This window comes from Silurus aristotelis (genome assembly GCF_946808225.1).
Source record: "Silurus aristotelis genome assembly, chromosome: 5".
Classification (NCBI taxonomy): Eukaryota; Metazoa; Chordata; class Actinopteri; order Siluriformes; family Siluridae; genus Silurus; species Silurus aristotelis.
The window spans coordinates 14,119,061-14,144,497 of NC_139578.1; the positions used below are offsets into that span (position 1 = coordinate 14,119,061).

Sequence of the window (25,437 nt, forward strand, 5' to 3'; positions counted from 1 at the left end):
CGAGTTACACCAATCACCCAATTCGCGCATGCACGCGGAACAGCAAAAAAAAAAAAAAGCCAACTCACCTGTAGTGTGTCTGCAAACAGGACTATCAGGCTTTTCAGATCCAGGATCAGGTCAGGGTCGGTGCAATATGACTATTAAAGATGACAGTAGGTGCACATGTTTAGATCAGGCACTGTATCGTCCAATACCTTGGCAGTTAAACAAAATAGTAGACGGACTCAAGAAGGTTTAATGAGCTACAGAAACATACCGAGTGAGTACGGAGCGCTGCGATGGTCTTTGACAGAGCTAGTTCCCACAGCTCGTCCACATAAGCTCTGTTCACTAGGCCTTGGGTAGTATGAAGGATGTGGTCCTCCACTACGAAAAAACTACAAAAGGACACTCTCATTCATTCCCATTATAAGGATATCGCTACAACACCATGCTCAGAAAACAGAGGGATGTAGGCAAACTGGCCAGTCCAGAATCACATCTCCATTTACTGTGACACCCTATTGCAACACTGCCCAGGGAACGATGTGTGCCATCAGGATGTTTGCAGAAGCCTCTTCCCCAGACAACCACTTTCCCGATATTCCCGTCCAGACGCTTGGAATAACACTCATCTGCCACTCCATATCCCTAAGCCCATAAATCGTACAGCCTGGCAGGATTTCTAACAGATCCCAGACGGAATTTTGGGAAGGAGATTTGCCTTTGAGTGAGGGGATGGTTTGGACAGCCCGGGGAATAACCGGAGCTTGAACGGAATACCACGATACGCTTGCCATTTTCAATTACTCTCTTTAATCCCTGAGACATTCTAATCACTCCACAAGTGACTTTCATTACATTTGATGATGTTAATTAAGATTCAGAGAAATGTACATATAGAGCTTACCCTACAATTTGATTGAAGTATCGCCTATATCCCTCCAGGGTTTCGTGCTGTGGTCGATGTTGGATTGAGAGAAATAAATAGAACAGCAATAAAACATTTCAATTGAGTCTTCATCAAAACAGTCAATGTCAACACAAAAAAAAAGATAGTTATACAGATCTATGCGTTATACATAGGCTTATATTGTATTATTTCCACTCAAAACCTTTTGTAAGCAAACCTTCACTTCACGTTTGTGATAAATCCGAAAAATAAAAACGAAAATCCAAATGGACTCTTATTCCGTTTCTCGAAATAAACGCGACTGTCCTTATGAAAACCGTGACAGTTTTTTTTTACATAGGTTTTTGGCTAGCTAATGCTGTTAGCTTTGAAACGGGGTTCAATTTAAAATCTGAGAAACACAAGCCCTCCGTTGCAGCATTTTACCAAAACCTGGTGCAAAAGTGCACCAAGAAGTACAAACTGCGTGTTAAATAAAACTTGTTTATAAGCGTGTATGACCGGTACTGGGAGCAGAAAAGCCTGGACTGATTGATATAAGTTTAAAATTCCTACTGTTTTGCGCATAGTGTTTTCCAGTTAATCTGCTACGTTTCCCAAACCATCGCGTTTCCCAAACCTTGTTCTTCTTGTTCATTTTGAATAGAAATGATTGACTATGTGCCACAGGTTCATATGTGCCTTTTTCTTCATCAACTTTTATTGGTGACCAATAATGATTACAATGTTTTCTTATTATAGCATCTTTCTAATACTTTAAATCCCTAAACAGTGAAGTCAGAAGTGTAGAAGGAAGAAGAATCTTGGGAGAAAAGGGTTCGGTTTAATGTTGACTCACAATGAGAGAGAAATAAAAATTTAGTTTGTGGTCATAGTACTAAAAGGAAACCAATATTGGTGGACCTGAGAGTCTGATCAGACCATGTGCTGTTTGTAACAAAAGTATTTATTTGATTCTGAAATAAATGTATCCTTTTTTTTATGTCCTATTAATTTTACATGAATAAATACAGAAATTATTTCCAGGTTTGCTTGCATATGTTTCACGGATACTGGAAATAAAAGAAACTTTATATACACCAGTATACCAGTTTCATCGTTTTTTCTCACATATCTGAGCATGTCAAAAGCTGGGACAGAGCCCAGGTCAGCTATAACTGAACACTCCGGGAAAGTGGAAGTGTTAGAATCATACAGTACCATGTTCGAATGTGGCTGCAACACTAGTCGAGCTTGTTTCCTCCTCTGCTTCCTGTAGTAGTTCTCAAATGTATCCCGAGCACCCTGGGATAAAAACAAACAAAAAATGTATTAAAACAATCAGCAATGAATAAACAAACCAGATATGTGATTTTTTTTTGTGTGTGCTGTCATTTTATTTGACAGGTGTCAATCAATTAAAAAAACAACAGACAGTATTAAATAAAAATAAAAATAAAAAAAGGGACCCATGAAGGAAAAAGCAGCTGAATGGATCGAGTGATGTAGTTTTTTTCTTTTTGGCAAAATCGTCCAGTGATAAGGCACAATGATTTCCATTCAAGCATCACAATCAAACTTAAAATACAGGCAAATCAGTTGTACTTTTCTAAATACCAAAGCACTATTTAGACTGCGATTACTACAGGGGCCTGGCAGACCTAAAACACAAAGCCTCATTCAGGCAAGGTTTGACGAGTTCAAACTGTTCAGAATCGACAGTCCCCATTGCTCTCCATTCCAGCGTGGTGCACTATCTGAGCAAGTGTCCAGTTTGGAGCACAGAGGTCCCAACGTTGAAAAACAGCAGATACCAACAGTAGGAGGGATGAAAGAGAAAAGGAAAAGAAAACAGTTCCTTGTGTGATAGAGTTATCAGTTGGTCGTGGTAAGTCTATCTCTTAGGACTGTTCTCCCCCTGTGACCCATAGATAACACATAGCCAGGGTTATATGCACAATGGCAGGCCACACACATCCACCTAAGCACCTGCAGATTTCCTCAATAACAAGAGGTGAGAGAAATAAAAGAGGGATAAAGCAAAAGAGCAGTTCCTCTCCTCATTAGACTTCAGGGTTTGACGGTTGAGTAATTCGGAAACTCTGAGCATTGGATGACTGATGACTGACAAAAAGTCTAAATGATAGACAGCCACAAGCATACATGGTGCAGACATTCTCAGAAACGACCAGAACATTTTCTCTTTCGGGAGGGGTAAAAAAAAAAGTCAAAAGCTAGAGAAGGTATAAAGAAGTGAGACACAATACACCAGCAGGTCCCAGGCGGAGATGCTAGTGGTTGAAAGATACAGCATGTCACTGTGCACGACCCTGTACATAAGGGACGTAAAAAAATTTTTTTTTTTTCACTTTGACCTTCTCTGCCAACTCTACTCCTTCATTTCCTGGCAAGAGGGAAGTCTGTTTCCTCCCTGATATAAACATGCACATACTCACGCACACACGCAGGCTCTGCCGCAAGTGGCAGGTTATTGCTGGGTGAAAAGAGCCTGACCTGGTCAAACCGAGCATGACCTTGAAAAGCTTGGTGTGTTGTGGAGACAACACTTAGCGAATGGACATATTTAGGATGCACTCATTACTAAGAAGAAACAGATTCACAGGCTTTTTTTGTGAACATTGTCAATTCAAGCAGTCGAATAATAAAGCGTGTGAAACAAAGAATGCACACGTGACAATAAGCGGTGTACGATGCAATTAGAACAGTTTTAGTAACTCCTCATTGTTGATTAGATTACTTTGATTAGATGGTGGCATTCTACATCTGGACCAACCCTACTTTTCACCTGGTGGTTTTTTTTTTTTTTCCCACAGGAGTATAGCAAACTTCCAGATTAAGCACATGCCAACTTCAGATCCAGAGATTTTCAGAACTAAACAGATAGTAACCGTTGTCATTAAATGCAGAGAAATATCTGACATTAAGTCCACATTTACTGTTATAACAATCTCTAACAATGTTCCACTACATTTTAGAGAGTGGTTGTGGAGATTTTTGCTCATTCAGCCACAAAGACATTGGGAAAATCAGGTACTGATCAGGGTGATGTCAGCTTTCCAATTCATTTTAAAGGAGTTCAATAGGGAGGAGGTTAGAGCTCTATAGCATTTTACTCAAGATCTTCCACTCCAGCTCATGTAAACCGCGTGTTCAAGGAGCTGTTAAAGCGGCAGCTAAAATGGAATAATACTACAACCATGCAATTGTGTGCCTTCAGGTTTGTGGTAACAGTTTGGGAAAGAAGCACATATGGGTTGAAAAGTCAGGTGTCCCATTAATGTATAATAAAAAAAAAAAAATTCTGGATTAAACTTGAAATGTTAATATATTTTGCAATTACTTGCATGCATCAAGTTGTAATATGGGATGACAAAGCAATGTGCACTACTTCAAATTTTAACGATGCCTACAACAAAAACTGAAGAATAATAAATTGCTTCAAAACAGAGTTGAAGTTGTTGAGGTGTACGTTGGGAGTGACGAGAATAGACAAGATTAGAAATGAGTTTATTAGAAGGACAGCGCGCATGTAGGACGTTTTGGAGATTGAGATGATTTGGACATGTACAGAGTAGGGACATGGGGTGTATCGGTAAGAGAATGCTGAGGATGGAGCCACCAGGAAGGAGGAAAACAGGGAAGGACAAGGAGGAGGTTTATGGATGTGGTTAGGGAAGACATGCAGGTAGTTGTTTGAAAGAGGCAGATGTAGAGGACAGGGGGGTATGGAGATGGAAGAACCGCTACGGTGACCCCTAATGGGAGAAGCCGAAAGAAGAAGAAATTGCGTCTAAACAATGTCACATTGTTGAAAAGGGTCAAAAAAGCATTTTTAAAAGAGTGTAGGTGCTTATAAGAGCAAAGGGAGACTAAATCTGAAATTAGATGATCAACAAGCCAATATGGGTGTGTGATCGGGTGTGCATACTGCATATTAAATGTGCATTGCTGTATTATTTAGCTAGTTCGGTCAAATTTGATTAATGTTAATGTTATTAAAGCACTCAGCCTGTAGAGAGTGTGTGCCTACTGCATATCAGAATGTGTAGTTGTAGTTATTGCTCCTAGGCTACAGATTTCAAGTTTCTTTAAATGCATTGCTTTAATATAATGGCTTTACCTGTGCCAGGTGGCCAGCTGGCCAGCTTGCTCCTAAATCAGTGAGTAGTAGGGCTCGTATGAATTCTAGAGGATTGATGGTTCCATTGCATGTGTGCTGGCTTTGCTCCACCTCATCCATACCGGGATCAGACAGACAAACTGAGAGACAGCCTAGTCTCCAACACTGGAGGTCTGTGGTAGTCTGAAGTCTGCCATTCATCAAAACCAATGCATGACCCTGATCTGCAATCTTGGCTGCAAGCGGCATCCCTGATGGCTCTTGGCTGGGTCAGATTTAGTGTTTCAAAGAAAGGCCAAAAGGACAAGCGAGTTTATTGTTTTTGGCCGAGTTTAAAAGAAACTCCGGCTGGCTCTCTTAAGTCAGTCAGTCCGAAAAAGTGAGAGAAACAGAAAAGAACAGAGAAATACCACAAGGATAAATCAGCTGAAGTAACAAAAAAAACGCAACAATGAGAGGTGAAAGACCTGATAGTACAAAGGTCATGTTTTAAAACACCTCAAGCTGCTACTCTTTCACCTGGATTCCTACAACGTCCCTGTCTTTTACTTTCAGCAGCTTGTCTCAATTCTACATCACCGCGCTCTTGCTCTTCATCCATCTGATCAGAGTATCCCTTTTTTCATTTTGATCCACAATTATTTGTGAGAAAAAAATAAATAAAAAAAATAAGTGCTAGCTCAATAACGTTGCAGCTCCGCTTTAGAGGTGCCACCCTTGACCCTTAAGTGTATAATATAAGTTGTATGAATAAGATAATTGTAATGACTGTAAAACTCTTGGCTTCCCTTTGATAATTCGGATTCTTTTTGTCCATCCTCAGCAGGTCTAAACTGTGGCCTCAACACACTCCAATCCTGCTCACGTATACAAACATGCATGCAAGCACACAAGAATGCCGAAACAGAGTCACAACCCTTTTGGACTTGCTCTGTCTCAAGTTATTTTGAGTGCTGCCAATCCAGGAGTCAAAACAGACCAAGGAGGAAAAGCTCTCTGCTGCTTTTTCTTCCCCAGAGTCATCAACTATCTTAAAATTTGCATTTCTTTTCCCCCCAGCTCCTGCAAACCTGCCCTGTGAACATTTTCTCACTCTCTGCCTTCCATCCTCTCTTAGGTTCCCATGGCACACTTGAGAGCAGTATATACATTTTCGTTCCATTACAGTAAAGATGTGCTTACATAATAGGGTACAAACGTCAACTGCAACTTCCTACAATTTTCTTCCAGAACACATACTGTTACTGTACTATGTGTCTCTGGACATTGTGTGTTTGTGTGTGTGTGTGTGTGTGTGTGTGTGTGTGTGTGTGTGTGTGTATGTGTATGTGTGTGCGTGTGTGTGTGTGTATAACAAGAAAACACTACAATGCAAAATACTGTGGTTTAAAATATATTCCATCTGTTCATATTCTTTTGGAAAATTTAAGGGATATTTTTTAATCAGTTTAGAGCCTGACAACATGAATAAAATATACATTTGAGGTCCAAAAGTATGGGACCACATCCAATTCAATCATTTTAATTAAATTCTATTATCAGCCAATAATTTGAGTGGAAAGTATAATCTTAAAAACATATATACATCCTTTTGCTGTAAAAAGTAATTTTTTTTACTAAAACAAGTAAGATTTACTGCTTGAAATTATTCAGTATTCTTCTCGTTGGTCTCTCATTTTCTCACCATGCCTAGATTTCTTAACTTCATTTTATCTCTGCTCTCAGGAAACACATGTACACAGATAAACAATATGGACACCTGTCTTTCAACCTTATGTGGGTTTCCCCCCCCCCCCCAAAAAAAAGGTTGAAGGCACCGAATTTGTCTTTACTTGTCCCAAGCCTGTTCTAGTCAGCTCCATGATGTTTTACATGGGTTGGAGTAAAAGATCTTGAGTGAGCTGCTAGAAAGCTCTCAACTCAGCCCTATTGAACACGGACTGCACTTCAGCCCTCCTCACCCTGCATCAGTACCTGACTTTATAAATGCCCTCGTTGCTGAATGAGCACAAAACTCCACAATCTGGTGAAACATCTTCCCAAGAAAAGTGGAGGTTATTATAACAGCAAACTGGGACAAATAAAATGGTATTTAAGAAACTTTATAGTCAATATAGTCCAATTTTTTGCCCATTACCAGAGCCCTGACCTCAAACGCCTTCCTTTTACTCATTATCCTCTGTTCCCATTTAACCTTCCTAAGCAACATTTCCCTTTTCTTCCTTTTTGCACCAGTTTTCAATGGCAAGTTCATTGTACACACTTCGAGTGCAAGCAATGTATGATATTATACGAGCCACACAGTTGAACAAGCCCAATAGAATATGGCAAGATGTGTACACACACACACACACACACACACACAAACGATGGTCCATTTCTTCTTTATACAAGCATGAAAAAAAAAAACGAAACAAAAAAAGTGATTAAACAACTGCTAATTTTATGCGACATGGGATTTTGGTTAAATAACAAGACAACACAGATTTCCCAACACCTTGAGGCACACTGGGAACTAAAGCCCAGTACACCTCAGCACTACATATAATATATTCATTAAGGATAATTAGACAAACACAAACACATGTTTTTCAAAAAAGCCAAATAATCAGTAGTAGGTTGAGAGTAAAAATTATGCCCAAGACACAGGAGGCTTTGACCAGTGTTGTCCAAGGACAAAATGTTTGCTGGGAAAAGCTCAATAAATGAAACTAGAACTAAAAAAAAAAAGAAGGAGATAAAAATAAAAGATCACTTACTAGAACTGTATAGATGTGCAAGCAGCGATAAACAGGAGAGAAGTCCACCAAGTCCTGAGCACCATGAACCTACAGAAAGACAGAGCAGTTCATTGGTGATAAACAAATTAAAAACCATTGAAAAAAATAAGCGAAGAAAATGTCTAATCTGTTATCTAGTGTATAACTAATCTTTCCTCTGATTGCCTAAAGTAATCTTTTAAACTAGTGTACATCACTACAATAGTTTCATATTCATAAATCAATCCTTACAATTAGAACACACAAAATATGTTCTATACATTAACAATAGTTAATCAATTATTATAATAATTACAAAAATAAATCTACACCAGGGATCATTAACTTCTTATCCAGTCACCTGTATTTATCTTAATTCAGTATTTAGCCAAAAGCACCTCATCAAACCGGAGAGTAGTAACAGGGCTAAAGACATTAGGTCAGTTTTTAACAACAAAAAAATAGAAAGTAATTGGACCAAAATATTTTTTTTTATTTTTTGCTTGAGATTTCTGATTAACAAAATATTCAAAAGTATTCAAAATTCAAGAATGCTGTTACTTTGGACATTTTACTTAACTGGTATTTGAATACAACTGTTCTATACATTCCACAAGGAATCGGATCAATTGTGCTTCGCTAATTATACTAAGCAACTGAATTACAAACCCTGTTTTATACATTGAAAGAATTTCATTTCTTCGTGACCAACAACTGAATACATCAAACCAATATTCAAATTCCACTCTTGCTGTCCCCAGTGCATGCAGAAATGCCTCCAGCATCAGAGTTTACTAAACCAATAGCAGCTAAACAATGCTAGCTTTCATCTGGTGCCCACAAAAAGGCGAGGAGGAACTTGGAGAGTCAGCTGGGTCACAGCTCCAGAGAGGAAGAGCAGCACTAAACAATAACCCCGAGCAAACAAGAAGAAAACAATTAAACACCGGCACCAGTGCCGGCTCAGTGGCGGGAGAGGGTTCGGACAGTGTGTACCAACGATTTTCCCCAGGACGCTCGTTGAGAACAGGGGTGAGGAGGTAACATGCAGTTTAAGGACTCGTTGGAAACCTTGGGCACATTGTTGGGAAAGCCCAACGCTGCTGACGGGCGGGTAGATTAAAGCCTGGCACACACACTTGCTTCTTGTCCAGCAACAGGAAAGAGTGATGTGCACGCATAGTGGTGCAGAGAAAGAAGGGAAAAGCTAAAAAAAAGGTTAACAGGAGGGCAATGAAGTCAACATACACACACTGAAAGCGGTCAGCAACAGTTCTGGACATCCCATGGGCCTTTGTGGTATAAGCGAGCTACAATCCATGACACATCGTGGTAGCGTACTTATGTTTCTACCCTGTATTGCAAAACCATCCAAGACTAAACATAAAAACACAGCACAAAAACATGCGGTACACTGGGCACAAACAACATCGCTCTGGTCTGGGGTTGACAGGCTGTGTGTGTCGACGATGTGATAAACAACAGCGCTTCTCCACCCGTGTGTTTGCGTCAGCGTTCGATTCCGCTTGCTACTCCAGAAACCTAGCGCTTTATCCTGGTTTTAATTAGAATCCGCAGCAGAGAAGCACATCCCGCATGCGCCACAGGTCTTTCTTAAAGACGGGACACAGACTATAATCACAAGAGATTAAAGGAGAACAGTTAAATCAAGGGACACAACCTACAGGAAGTATATCTTCAGAAAATTATTGTTTAATGTTCAATTCTAAAAGAGAATTGATAGAGGATATTCAAATCATAGCTTTATATTTATATGCTTGTTCTAAAGGGTTCATGTTTCTATAGCAACAGCTGATTCACAGGGACTTGTAAAATAGAAGAGCCACATAATCTGAAGCTAATCAGAACAGATTAACTAGAACGGGACACTTTCTTCTAAATGTGAGGGGTGCTTGACGACGCAAAACTCGGCGTTTAAAACTCTGTTCTCAGTGCAAACTATGAAACGAGATCATCCTCAGCAGAACGAGCGCTTCGATACGTCACATGCGTGGTATTGTCGCTTTGTCCGAAGGGGTGGAGCCATCGACGTCGAGTGACATTACGACATTGTCATTATTGTCGCCAAAGATTTACAATTTTGCATTTCTCTGCAACAAGAAGTTTCCGTAACTCCAACAAAAAAAAGGAAACAGCGAGGAGAAGACGGTTCACAGCTGCTAAAGCATACCTGATACAAGAAACTTACCTTGAGCAACTTGTTTTAATGGTGTTTCATTAAAATTGTGGATAACGCCACTTAATTGATGTAGCACTGTTTCATGTATTTAGTTATTTTGAAACCAAAAGTTTCCACACTTAAATTTCCACATACTAGAATTTTACGTGTACAGTGACTATAAAAATTTTGGAAACACCTACTCTATGGCTTTCGAGAGACACATTCATGTTCCATTTGATAAAATGCAACAAAATCTGTAACAGTATGAAGATTGATTTTGGCCAAACAAACCTATAAAATGTACTAATGTTGAACTTTATTTTCAATAAATCAAAACAATCTTCCCCTCATTTGAATAACAGTTTTACACACTCATGACACGTGGACAGTTAGTTTCTCCAAACATTCAGCTGAAAGACTTTGTCATGCATCTTGGAAAACTTGCCAAAGATGATATTTGCTAGTTAGAGAATACTTTCAGGCCTTGCGAGCCCAATAAGATTTAGGTCCAGTGACTGGGACAGGCCATTCCATGATCAATAAACAATACAGCCCACTGTGTGCTCTCTAAATAACTCAGAGCTTTAACATATGCTTCAGGTCATTGTCTTGTGTTCAGTGGTGTAAAGTATTTGAGTGAATGTACTTTGTTACTGTACTTAGTTTTTGGCTACTTTTTATTTTTGCTGAGCATCAAAAATAAATGCAACTTTTACTCTCTATACAACTACAATTATGATACAGTATTTCTACTTCACTAGATTTTAACTAACAATGACTGTTAGCGATTACATTCTGCACCTCTGTTGAAGATGTCATTAAGACTTAACTCTCCACTACCCACATCTGCTGCCTTTGCAAGAGGGTTTTAGCACTGCTGGCTCCATTTTCAGTCCAGAAAGAGCTAGAATCAGTTCCAAAAACTTTAAGAAGCAGCCTTTTTTGAAGTGGAAGAAAAATATTGCCCCTCTCTGAGACTGGAAGGTGTATTAAATCATAGTCAGCACTGAATTTCTGGTTTTCCATTCATCCAAAATATTTACATTAATTTCATTTGTCCATAGAATATTAATGGTTCTTCTACTCTCTCACATGATACTGTAATTTTATTTGTTAAAGATATCTGTTTAAAAGATTGCTTTATTACTTTGTCTTTTTTTTTTTTTACAACTTGTTTAACCTTTGTTTCATCCTGATATGTTGATGTGTTGATGTTGGGTAATGCAGTGTTGAAGTGTACAATTTGATTTGTATTTTAGGAAATAAACTTTTTACGACTGTACACTGTCAATGTTGTCGACTACTGCATTTTTGAGCTTACGTTCAATACGAGTCAAATACTCAAGTACTGTTCACATCACATACTCTACATTTCATTTAAATCATACTGGAATTGGTGACTTATAACTTGTAATGGAGTAAGTTTTGCAGTAAGGTATCAATTCTTTTACACACATAGGATTGTCAGGAAGTCTTTACACCTCTAGCTGTGGTGAATTTGGCTCCAATTAGCCGCAGTCTGGACAGAATTACATGGTGTTGAAGTATGGAATGGAAGTCATTTTGATTCAGTATTCCTTTCACCCAGAATAACTCTCCAAAATTCCCTGCTCCAAAACAACCCCAAACCGTTAAGCATCTTCCTCCATGTTTAGTGTGAGGAAGTCTGCTAACAGCATCTCTCCTTTTCTCTGTCCTGCACAAGCTCTTCTGTTAAAGCCTGAAATGTCCAGAGAACCTTTTTTTGACTTTTACATACTTAATTGCATATAAATAATAGGAACATGCGTGTTTCAAAAACTATAAAAGACTGTTTCCAACTTTTAACGGGCACTGTAATATTACATTTCTAGCATGCACTTATTTTTCACTTATGTTTCTTTAGCATATTTAGCATTTTATGTACATATTTTTATTGGACTGATTTGCATTTTCTTAAGGATTATTAGGTCAGGAATCTTTATAAAAAAAATAAAAAAATAAAAAAAATAAATCCTTAGATGCATAAACATTTATGTAAATGTTCACTATTGGTGCACACACAGTGAGTCATTGAGACTCCCAAGACTTGCCCCTTACATCATGGTCTCTCACCTCATCATCATCCTCATCCTCCACATCTAGTATCCCAGAATCCTCTTCTGATTGAGGGCTGCCACCTGACCGGTCCACCTCTGTACCTGAGCCAGCCTCCTTACGCAACCTCCACCCACTGCCAGCCCGCTGCTGCCGTGTGATCGCACTGTCGCGAGAGCTTCTCACCTGTGCCTGGAAAATAACCCCAACACACACACACACACACACACACACACACACACACACACACACACACACACACACACTTCTAGCTGTAAATATCTCAATATTTCAAACTTTGTTTTTATTAGAGACAGTACAGAAAATTCATTCAAACAAGAAGCCAAAAGTTCCATTACCATCCTAGTTAGAATATGCAAATTCTCAAACCATTTGTTCATTCATTGGCAGCTGTATGGGGGAAAAATCTGTTCTACGGAGAGCAGTAATTACTGAGCTCTGAATGAACTCAAAACAGCACAGACAAAGTCAGCCACATGGTTTTGTCAATTGTCAGCTTTTCCCAGGATGGTTCCAAACCAGTAGACATTGTGCTTAAAACCGCTTAAATGTTTAAAAAAACCTGTAAAGAACAGCGAGTGTCATGACCACTGTTAATTTAGACATCAGCAGTTTATAAATCCAAACTGATAATGAAGTGGAGGAGAAGGGAGATTTAAATAGAGAGCTTTCCAAACATTGTCAAAAAAAAGAAAAAAGAAAATTTTGGATGGGGCTCAGGGGGTGTGTGACAGAGAATCCCTCAAGCAAAACATGTATATTAATCAGTGGTGGACAGTAATAAAGTAAATGTAATTTGTTACCGTATTTAAGTAGCTTTTTCACATATCTGTACTTTACTGAAGAAGTATTTCCATTTGGGGAGACTTTTACTTTAACTTTACTACATCTCAAAGTCAAATATCCTACTTTTACTCAACAACATTTTGTGAAATCGTGCGTTCCTTTTTGTTTACGAGTGGATAAAAATAACTGGTCGAGCACACAGCAAGCCACCAATCAGGGTAGAGCGCACGCTCTGTTGTGAACTTGTTTTGATTGGCGCTTGGTGGTATCTACTCATCACCAACACACGGTTCAGCGTCAGTTCAACAGCAATCCGAACATTTTGAGAGAAATAAATGATGAAAGGAACTCCTGACTCTAACTCGCCTCAACACCCGTGGTCTTATTTGCAGGGTTTTTTTTCCCCCCCCGTAGTTAAAAAGAAGGTTTGGGCTCATGATCGTTTTATTAGATATAAGTGTTTGACTCATTCATATTATTCTATGAATAGTTTGGTGTCCTAAAAGGAACATTAGAGTCTTTTCACATAAACTGAGTTTATTAAGCAAATCGGAATAATAGGAACATTATAGCAATAATAAATTATAGTACTTTGGATACCTCAACACATTTGAAGGCAAATAATTTAGTCCTTTTTGTACTCAAGTGAAAGTCTAAATAGAGCACTTTTACTTTTGTAATATTTTACCTATTGTATCGTCCACCACTGTTAACAACATATATTGATCCACATTATGTGGACAACTGACCATGTACACACGTTTTTTTCTCCAAACTGTACCAACAAACTAAGCATCCCCCAATTCTACTGAATGTCTTTGTGCACTGTGGCATTACAATTTACCTTCACTGGAACTAAAGAGCACAAACGTTCCAGCATGACACTCCGCCCTGTGTGCACAACAAGCTCCATGAACACATGGTCTCTCAAGGAGTGTTTTATACAGAGCCCTGACCACAACCCCAATGAACACCTTTAGGACGAATTAAACACCAACTGTACCCAACACCAGTGCTTAATCCCACTAATGTTCTTGTGCCTGAATGGATCAATTCAAAGGACATAAAGGGTATAACTCTGGAATGGGATACAGTAATCCCCCGCTTTACCGCGGTTTGAATCTCGCACCACCGGTTTAGCTGATTTTCCCGGTCTCTCGCGGAGAACACGATAGACCAAAAACTTATAGGGAATTGTTTTATGTTGAAATAATGAAATTTACTAATAATTTTTTTTTAACAGTACAGTACTGTATACATAAAATAGCATTTTTGGGGTGGTGTCCGTTTTTTTGCGGGCGGTTTTGGAACATAACCACCACGATAAATGGGAGATTACTGTATTTAACAAGCCCATATGATTTTGATGGTAAACGGCCACATACTCTTGGCTGTTTAAAAACAAAATTTTGTATTTCCCAAAGAATTACAGTGCGTATTTAACAGAGAATTTAAGTGGTTATTACATGTTACGTGCAACATGTTAAAGGTGTAGTTATAAAGAAAATGATCAAAAGGTTTCCACCATTTGTCTCTCTGAACCCGATACAAAAATTCTCTGATAACAAACACAACCTTTGATTAAATACAGTCATCCTCTTTTCTTTTAAAGCAGATTTCACATATTGTAATTAGATTTCTTTTTCCCCTTGGATAGTTGCAGACCATCATTTTACACATTTTCACAAAACAAAAAAAACAAAAAAACTTTTGCATTATGCAGAATATCTTTGAATAAAAAAAAAAAAAAAAAGGCATTTGAGGGACACGGAGAGAAAAACTAATAAAAAGGCTCGTTTTTAAAAATGTGAACAACAGTGAAACGGCTGAAATTTGATAAGCGCAAAAAGAAGAAAAGGTCAGTGTAGTTACAGTCGGGATTAAACGGCACTCCGTTCAGAGCACAGTCACGACTGGGTCATATACAAACCCTGACTTGCAGTTACCTCATATATACAGCGGTCTGAGTGGTATGCTAGTTCCGCTACAGTAGAGCCGTGACTACGACAAGAGAGCATGACATCATTATATAATGTCCTCATATGTGCGGTCTGCATGCCTGTGTGTTTGGTAACTAGAGAATGGTAATCAATCTCCTTCACCAGTGCTTCACACACACACACACACACACACACACACACACACACACACACACACACACACACACACACAACGCGTGGTTCTCATTATTGTGTGGGTACTAGGCAGAGCTCACAGATCACAGATCACCAACACTGCCAGAGAATACTCTCTAATGCAGCCACCAAAACAGAAAATAAGAGAAAAAAATTAATAAAAAACGGTGAGGAACAGAGGGACATTCAAAGATGCAGAATATTATCAGGTTTAAAGGTAAACTATGCTTAGAGGAAATCTGTTGTCCATGTAAAGTGAAGGGAACTGTATGGACAAAATGTTTCTGTACACCGTAATATTGGTATGTGGTTTTTAAACATACCAACCTATTTGTTGAGATAACTTCTATTCTTCTGGCAATCAGGCACAAGAGCTTTAGAAATGTCAGGTAAGGACACCTGTGGTTTCCAATTCATGCCAAAAAAGTACTTCCACTTCAACCCATGAAAAACCATATCTACATGGAGCTGGCTTTGTGCACAGGGGGCATTAGTCATGCTGAAATAGGTTTGGGTCTCGAAGTTCAAATGAAGGGACATCCTATATTGGTTTTCCCGGTCAAGATTTATATAGGATTTTGAGCTAGGGTTGAAGGTAGGGCTGCAACAACTAATCGGTAAAATCTAAATGAATCGAGAATGAAATTTCGTTGTCAACAAATTAGCAGTTATCGATTAGTTGGGCTGCCCAAGTTACCGGTTAGCAGGACTGTAAGAGAACACAGCCACTTGCGAAAAGGCGGAGAGTACAAGGTCAACCTGCAGAAAGAAACTGTGTGTCCCGAGACACGGATGAGGGCGAAACATCAGCATGGTGAGCAAAAACAGAATAATCCTCATCATGTGAAAATGTGTAGTTTAATGACGTGCCATTGTGTAAACTGTTTGTTTACTTCAGGACAGTCGCACTGGATCTGCTCTGTCGCGACTCGCGAGCGTCAGGTTGCGCAATCAGCTCGCTCGTGACATAGTGATGGATTCGATTATAACATTAAACATTAAATCTAAAAGTAGCAAATAACAGCAGCAGTAAACGATTACATTTCAGTCACTGTTGTGGTTTTCAGCGAATGCTTCTGCATTTATACACCAATGCATTTTTTTTTCCATATTACTTTTTTTTTTCCTTTACCTTGCTGCGTTTCTCCGTACCATTCTCTTTTATAGCGTTTGTCTACTACCACAGTAACTCGTTTGTTTTTCAAACAGGATTTACTGCGGCTTTACTACGTTCACATGCTTGTTTTCAATGTTTGTATATTTGATTTATGCATATATATTTTAATTATTATACAAATTAACTATATATTCTAGATGCTTATACCTTTACAAATGAACAAAATATATATTCTTTAAACAAAAATCGTCAAAACAACGTTGCATTATATTTTATATTGACCTTGTCAACTGCAATTACAATTAAAAACAATACAAATATTATTCAACACAAATTGCTTCACCTTGCATACTTAAATGCTGTTTTCATTTAGTTTTTTTTTCACAGAAAAAAGTGAATTTGTTTAAGGAGAAATCCCGCAATCAACTCAACAAGCAGTCACTAGAAGCTTCATAAAATGTCTAAATTAAAGATAGTTAAACTCAATTTTTTTTTTAAGTAACTTTTATACAGAAACACCCTGAATTAGAGTTTTATATCATTATTTTTTTTATTAAATTAATCGATTGTCAAAATAATCGTTAGTTGCAGCCCTACTGCAAACACATTGGAGGGACCCTCATAACCTTATGCATCTGAAGACAATCTGCCAAGAGGCATGAGGCGAAGGTGAACCACAATGCAGCAAAACCCTAATTAATTGTGACCATTGATGTCTTAACACTGTAACTGCCAACAACAGCTTTAAAACCAAATTAATTTGTGGAATCTGCATGCTTTTGTTCCTAAGGCTTTTCCCCAAAAAGTTAGCAATCTAGGTCAACAGGGCAGCAAAATACTAGTGTCAAAACTGTTAAAAATCTGTGTTTAGCATAAGCTACAACTTCAGTCGATTATTGCGAACTTTGCAGCTATCACCTATCTAGCTAGCAAAGTTTCTGCCTATTATTACTAATATTTATCCTATCATGACTTTCACATTTACAGGATTTCTGCATGTTTCACAAAGTCAAATTTAAGACTTTTAAGACCCTTAAGAATGGAGTTTAAGACCTGTATCACAACGTCAAAAACACACATACAAATACGTTGTTAGCGGCTGGCCTTCACCATCCCTAATTTAGTTTTCTTTTTTCAAGCCAAGTTTTAAGTTTCCCTGATCTCGCACTTGAAAAGCGTTTCAAGTTTCACCAGCGTTGAAAAATAAAATCCGTTTTTTTACGTCTGTGGTACAATCCAAGAGAGATTCGCTTCAATAACAGAAAGCTGATTGGCTATTGCATCATCATCATCTTATTTGTAGTCGTAATACAGCAAATTGTATTTGGACGAGCGAAAGAATGAACTACAACACAGAGGAACTTTTTAAGACCCCCACAGAAACCCAATTGGCTACAATGAATAATAAAAAAATTATAATTCTAAATAATTATTTTTTTTTTTATTTAGCATTAAATGACCAATCAGAATGACCGAGCAGACGTTAAAACGACTCTCACAGCTCCTGGGTTTCTTGTTCCATCCTAGCGGTTAAAGATAAATGAACGATTGACACTGATGATGAATTTGAAGAGTATTTCTGAACTCTAACAAGCCCAAATCATTGAACTACGCACTTCTGGGACAAATAAAATAAAGAGACGCATCCACGTATTACAACTAAACACTCCACACATTCTCACACTCTCTCGTGTCCAACAGCATACAATGGGGCCATTATTAAAGCACTGAATCCTTCAATTTATTTTCAGATCATTTGTTAGTAGAATTAAAGCAATCACAGGCACATGGACTGAGCCTAATTTCCAATGGGAACCATTCCATGCTCCTGAATCACAGAGTCCCTAGACAAACAGCCTCCTGTTATTAGCGGTCTGCTCGCCCCTCTGGAGAAAAGGATACGAGATGGAAAGTAGTGGAGACGCTTCAGAGAGACCATCTTCCTTGGCTTACGTCTACATTAATGCTGCATTACCACACTTAAATATAAATCTGCTATAGCGAAGCAGCAGTGCGTTTTACCGTCCTGGATGGAGACGGCTAGAATGAGTGCGAGATGCTTAATCACAGAAAACAGTAAACTGTAAAAGACCAAATTACAGCAAAGAAAACACTAGAGAAAGCAAAACCGCAAGCAAAAAAGTAAGGGGGAGATCCCATTGTGTCCAACATAATAAGGAGCTACAGTTTGTTGCACCACTAAAAAAAGTATGTCCGGTTAAGTGGATACCAAAAGAAGAAGGGAAAAAAAAAAAAAAATGAGAGACTATTTCATGACTATGCCAATGTGTGGAGCAAAGATTAACAGAGTGATCTGCGAGAATTCAGAGATTCAGGGAGAATTTAAGACCTTATGTAAGCAGAAGCAATATCTAAACTTGATTTACCTCTCCCTTAGTTTGCTTATGAAGAACAATGCCATATTGCTTTGTCATCAGCAAGGTTTGAATTACAACCAAACCGCACACACACCAAGTTGACAAACCATACAAGACTCAAAGACATGCAAAAAAAAAAAAAACCCAAAAACAAACTTCGGCTGGAGGAATGTGGCCCCTTGGCAAGACGGAGTTGGACAGCCACTTTGTTACGAGATCACTAAGGTTCAAACTGTGGTTAAACCCGCTGCCAACATTCCACCTCTGTAGGAGACATCAATACACACTGCAGGAGCAGAGGACTCGCTGTCTATTGCACTCTGCTGCCTCCTAGAGGATATGAGTAAAAATTCACTCAATGGATTTATATATCAATATAAATCCATTGAATGATTACACACACACATTATTTATTTATTTATTTTATATATATATATATATATATATATATATATATATATATATATATATATATATATATATATATATATATATATATATATATATACATATATATATATGTGTGTGTGTGTGTGTGTGTGTGTGTGTGTGTGTGTGTGTGTGTGTGTGTGTGTGTGTGTGTGTGTAACCATTCAATGAATGTAATTATTATTATTATTATTATTATTATTAAATGTATTTTACATTTCTGAAAAGCAGGGAAAACTTCCGTTTATGACAGACTGGTTGCCCGTGTATGCATGGGCCAAGGTCAAACGTTTTACACCTGCTGACCTGAAATTGAGCAGTAGGAGGTCAAGAGCTTTAGTCAATGGCTCACGTCAAAATGGAGAAAAAAAAATTATCAGTGTCTTGGACCCTGACATTTCTGTTAGTCAAGACACACTGATATGAGTACTTCAGAAATGTGCAAAAATAAAATAACACATTGAGCAGCAATTCTGTGGATAGAAATCCCTTGTTGTTGAGAGAGGCCAGAAGCGAAACCTGGGCTATTTGTGATGAAAGGAATGCTACAGTAAGTCAAGAACCATGCTGAGCAGAAATCCATCCGATAACTCACTCGTAGACCACACTAGGGTCCACTTTTTAAGAATGATAATCTAAAGACTACAGTTTATAAAACCAGGACAGAACAGTAGAAGATTAAAGTGCATAGAGCATCTATGTGCCAAAGCCTAGAAATAGATCAGGAAAAATAAAGAAAAAAGACACAGGAACCACCATAATAGAATCTGCCTCGTGTGAAGGCTTTCCTTCATTTACTTTTCAGCGTTAATGGACAGGCAGTGGCATCAGGCTAGTGTGCTATGTACACATAGAGCAGTCCAGATGTCCAAATGCGTCTACCCCAAATAATTGTTTGACTCTGGAGTTGCTTTAGTCTTAGTTTTCACCTTGATCTGGTGCTCAGCTCTGAAAGTGAAGAAATAAATGCAATGCAGGTTAAGGAAGCACCACAGCAGTTGGAAGATAAAAAAAAAAAAAAAGGGTTCAGTTCACCACTTCATCTTTATTACAGCATTAACTCCTAATAATCTCTAAGCATGTACATCTGACGAATCTGACGCTGTCATAGCTAGACTTTCTTAATGGAGGATTGAAACGGTGGAGAAAAAAATTATAACAAAAACGTGTTTCATTATAATGTTTTTCATGAAGTGTTTTATGTATCATTAAAAAAGTGTTTCATTATTTTCCTGGCTTACAGCCTATCCGGCGCAAAGAGATGCAGCTTGTAGCGCAAAAAAAAACAAAAAAAACGAATTCCTATCCTTTCTAATGTCTTTCATCCGCTTTCCGTTCTGACGATCCCACAATGTTCTGTGGGCACGAACGTGAGGCTCCAGTGACGCATCTTCCATCACAGCCTGCCTGACACAGACGGAGTTTGAAAGGCAAGTGTCTGCCCACATGCACCCGTAATGAGATACAGGAGACTTAGTCATAAAAGTGACTAAGAGCTTAAGCAGAACGGTGATGGACAGCTGTTGTAACTCTCTCCTTCTAGGACATCTTAAACGCCTGCAGGTCACCAGCAGCAGAGTTTAACGGCGAGATAGCAAAGATGAGGAGAAGATAAAAGTGGAGGCAAGAGTAAGGTCGCAGTTTGAGCTCAGATGAACTAAAAGTGTAGAGGGGGAAACACTGAACGTGCTGCGTATACGATATTACAACCCCGAGTACAACTGATTACAACCCACAAAAGTGCTGGTGTGTACGTGTGTCTTCCTGTGATATCTACTTGGCGCCTGCCGTGCCGCATTGTTTGTTTATTGGGAGCAGTAACAATTCCATAATGAGAGGAACTGGCAGTGATTAGGACAAAAGGAAGAAGGGGGAAAGAGAAACAGGAGTGGAAAGAGGACCAAAAAAAAAAAAAAAAAACAGAGACAATGGTGGAAAGGGAAGAAAGAAAAAATGAGAAACAGAGGGGGAAAAAGACAGGAGAGAGAGAGAGAGAGAGAGAGAGAGAGAGAGAGAGAGAGAGAGAGAGAGAGAGAGAGAGAGAGAGAGAGATCCATTTCTACAAGGCCTGGGGACGGCTCCTGGTGCCTGCTCGGCATTTGAATCTCCTCCATGTTCCTCATCTTGGACTAATAATCAGTAAAACAAAGCAGGACCCTTTCTGCATTCCTCTGAAAAGTCCATTCAATTTCTCTCATATGTGTTCCCTTGGTCTTCTCCTTAACTCATCAGTTTGTCCTTGAAGAAGGGCCTTTGTTGACAATCACACATTCGCATTCACACTCCACTCACGGATTTCAGCTCAAGTGTCTTCTGGCAAAAGTTAATACGAGTCAACTATCTTTAATTCACAACAGCCTGGCAGTTCTCTGTCAAAGGGGCTGGAACAGATGGACAGATAAAGAGCGGAAAAGTGAGATAAAACATAGAAAAACTACTGACGTACACAGTAGCCCGGATTCCGTTTTTAATTCTGCGAATTACACCGGGGGTAAACCCTCAGGCCGTGTGTGTGTGTAATATATATATATGTATGTATGTGTGTGTCTGTGTGTGTGTGTGTGTGTGTGTGTGTGTGTGTGTGTGTGTGTGTGTGCGCGTGCGTGTGAGATATATATGTGTGTGTGTGTGTGTGTGTGCGCGTGCGTGTGAGATATATATGTGTGTGTGTGTGTGTGTGTGTGTGTGTGTGTGTGCGCGCGCGTGCGTGCGTGCGTGAGATTATATATATATATATATAGATAGCTTAAATCTTTTAGCAGGAATCCAAAAACTCTTCTACCTACATTACATTCAGAAACGCTAACACAAGTTCAACAACTACCATTACACAAGTCATGACGACAAAACAAATTAGATTGTTACAATATTAAAAAGATTTTACATTTAAAAGCATTAACAGCTGCGATTCTCCATACTCGAGCGACACTTTGCTGATAAATAAATTACACTCACAAACACACACCCACCAGAAGGCATTAAATATCCGACATTAAAACAGTCAGTTCTACATTTATACAACACCCTTTAATCGTTAATTAAATAAAAATAAGTAACTAAATCATTCAAACATTAAGAGCTGTGTACCACTGACCAGACAAGAGGCAAGCTGCTGTTGAGTGTTAATATACATTCTCATTAAAAACATGAACAAGCACATCATAGCAGTTATAATTACAGCTTAACAGTGTATGATCCCAAAATGCATGACTATAATACTAAGTCCCTTTAAGTGGCAATGTGGGGAGTGGTTCCATTGGTTTAATATCGATCACTTTATCTCCGTATCAGCAGAGGATAAAAGTTATAGAAACCTCACACAACTCTAGACATGGCTTTAGTCATGAGGGCAATACATGGAGATGGAGCTTCGGGATTGAACTCTCTTTTAAACGATAAGCAATTCACAAACGTTCGCTTTTATGTACAGGGACGATTAAACTCCCATCGTTTAATTCTGCTGGCGCATACACCCACATTCACACCGAATCACATACATGCTGAACAGACACAAACCTGTTTAATTGCAGTCTCTCCAATTTTGTCCGAGTGTTTACGTACGCTCTCCAGAAAGTCTTTGAGGTCAGACATGGAGACGTCTCTGATGTGTGTGCGCAAGACTGGGATGTTCTCAGCCATGATGGCGCAGAAGCGATACTGTCCCGCCTTCGGCAGGCAGTTCTGCTCCAACTGCTCCAAAGTGCACAACGCAGGGTAGTATCTGCACACACACACACACACAGTAAATAGAAATCAATTTCTTGTACATTCTGAAAAGTTCCTGTCACTATAGTGATAAACACTAAAGCATTTTAGCCTCTAAACCTAAAACTGATCACAAAATGAATCCACATTCAACCTACTCTGAAGTTCATATGTACTCCATTGTCAAGGAAATAATTAGGAAATGTAAGTTTGATACACATGAGAAACAATGTCATTTCAACCTTAGAATAAAAAGCCATAGTCGTATTGTGTTTGAGAAATCATGCAGATGCACATCAATATTACACAATATTTCATGCACTACAGAGAGCCACTCCTGGCCGACCTCCGCTCTCTCTCAGGGCTAATGGCAAAACCAAAACAGACTAAAACGATAAATAAAATAAAACCAGACGCAAGATTTATAGTCAAGTTGCTCATCCTTGGGTCAGAAAAAGGACAAGGCCGAAGAAAAGAACGCTCGATGGCCGACTTCAAATTGTTACCAAATCTATTCATGCACAAAACACAACAGTCATAAATGCTGTACGACTTCTGCGCAAGTATTAGAAAGCGCTTGTGAGGGAACGCTAGAACGGATTTCTCAAGCTTTATTTGCCAGGTCTTCAATAACAAAAGTTTTGGAGCTCTTTTCACAGCTCTTTTCACTGCCTCTGTCTCCTTTGGTTTATTTGTACTGGTCAGACAAGACTGCTTTCTGCTGGTTATCTCCAGGCTGCTTAAACTCTCTTTCTGCTTTCTTTTCTATAAAATAACTGGTTGAAAATTTCTCCTTTTGGAGACGGAGAGTCAACAATCAGTTTCATTGGGGGGGTTGCAGCGCAAAAACCTAGAAGACTTGGTAAATTTTTTGAACAATGCTGTGAAAGAATCAGTTCTACATCTGTGACACTAAAGTTGAATTTAATTGTTAAATTTGTTGGTGGAACACATTTTAAATTTAGGTTAGTCTCTGCTGCCACCTAGTGCTTATCATTTAGACATGCAAGCAAGTCAACGGGAAATTCTACCCGTTTAAATTTAATGCTTTTTATTTTCAATGACTTTGAAGTCATGTCACACCGGCCCTTCTGGAAAAGATTGGACACTCGTGCTCTACCTGGTGAAATTATACTAAGCTGCCATGGTAATTTGACAGTGGGAACGTGGAAGTTTGGTGGTTAAGATGTTGTGCTCCTGATTAGAAGGTGAGGGGCTCAAATCCCAGCACTGCCAAGCTGCTACTGTTGGGCCTTTAAGCCCTAAACCTTCCACCACCCAGTTGCAAAAATTATATAATTTGTTCTGGATGAAGGCATTTGCCAAATGCCATAAGTGTAAATGGTACATGCCACATTAAATCCACAAAACCCAAAAAAGGAATAGCAAAAACTCATTTAACAATCGGTTTATCTATTGATACATTCTGAGATATTATCAAAGTGAAAAATCATACCAAGACACAAGTATATCCACAAGTAATCATACCCGAATGTGCTATCCTACATAAATACCAAATTGTTCTATCCGAGACGGTCCTAAAAACATGACTGTTGACTTTTTCAAATCACTTGGGAGACTAAAATCTGTACACAACTTTGTCAGATCTTCATCTCAGAGCTCATGATATGAACATTTAACAAAATCTGTGATAAAGTGCATGAGAATGAGCAACCTGAGTGGGCAGATGGCATTCAAATCAAATGAAATAAAAATTAATTACTGTATACACGCTAAGGCATTAGTTCTCAAAGTGTGGGGCGCGCCCACTAGTGGGGAATAAAGACATGACAGGTGGGACGCAATGAGGCAGGATTTTTTATAAAAAATAAAAAAAAATCATCCTGTTCTATCTAATCTTAGTTTATGATTTTCTCTAATAAAAAGAAATATTACACAAAGCAACTTCCAAAAAACAATTGTGTACACTTTTTTTCTCTTTTTTTTTTACTTGATGCTATTTGATGTTATTGATTTAGAACTTGATGTTACCATAACTCAGACATTTTAAACAAAGTTTTTCATTAATATATTTTAGGATGATGGAAAACAGGTGGTGGTGGAAGATCAATTTCACCTCGTTTTGCAAGTGGATTTTTTTTTTTTCTCTCCCAATTGACAGACACTTTTAAACATTATTGTCTTTGGTAATTATAGCATCTGGATTAATGAACACTTCTATAACAAAATAAAAATTAATAAATAGAGGCCATCATGCTTTCTAAAGTTGCTGTATGAGAATCTTACCTTTTGGCCCTCATCTGTTCCTGCAGCTTGCTGTACATTTCCAGCACTGGGGGGTGGGGGGTGGGGGAGAGAGAGAAAATGATATTAGCTATAATGAATGTCTGTATTTGCCATGAAACAAAACATAACATGTAGAATATTGTACATGCAACCGTTTTTTCCACAGCCATGTGTACAAGTGTATTCACTATGTTAATCTGTTGCATATTCAGTTATCCTTTCAAATCTACACATCAACTACACTATATGGACAAACGTGTTACACATCAACTACACCTGACTTTTCCAGCTACATGTGCTTCTTCCCCAAACTGTTACCATAAAGTTGGAGGCGCACAATTGTATAAACTGCCTTTGTTTGTTTGTTTGATCTTTGAGGGCATTTCCAGCATAATTGGTTGTTTTCATGGCAGGCTTGAGGAAGGTCCAATGGGAGTGCCTGGAGTGTCTAATACGGCATCTTGTGTATATGATCTGATCATGTCTGGAGTCAGAATAGAAATCGACAGAGAAATCGTCCTTCGTTTCCATTTGGGTTTTACAGTCTGTGACTCCCATTTTGAGGGCTTGTCTGCCTCTTCATTGTC

At 38.6% G+C, this 25,437-nt stretch overlaps 1 protein-coding gene across 5 annotated transcripts in view; it reads right to left on the reverse strand.

Moving 5' to 3' along the window:
- exoc6b (exocyst complex component 6B) overlaps positions 1–25,437 on the reverse strand; it is a 103,901-nt gene that overhangs the window by 43,442 nt on the left and 35,022 nt on the right. For all 5 annotated transcript variants that reach the window (XR_014533795.1, XR_014533796.1, XM_083542333.1 and 2 more), the window contains exons 5-12: positions 24,851–24,896; positions 22,415–22,619; positions 12,051–12,224; positions 7,775–7,843; positions 2,096–2,179; positions 893–939; positions 260–380; positions 69–140 (exon numbers count right to left, since the gene is read on the reverse strand). Coding sequence is in view for 3 of the 5 variants with exons in the window: in XM_083542333.1 (XP_083398459.1) it covers positions 69–140; positions 260–380; positions 893–939; positions 2,096–2,179; positions 7,775–7,843; positions 12,051–12,224; positions 22,415–22,619; positions 24,851–24,896 (818 nt within the window). In the remaining 2 variants the exon portion in view is untranslated. The remainder of the gene's footprint in view (positions 1–68; positions 141–259; positions 381–892; positions 940–2,095; positions 2,180–7,774; positions 7,844–12,050; positions 12,225–22,414; positions 22,620–24,850; positions 24,897–25,437) is intronic.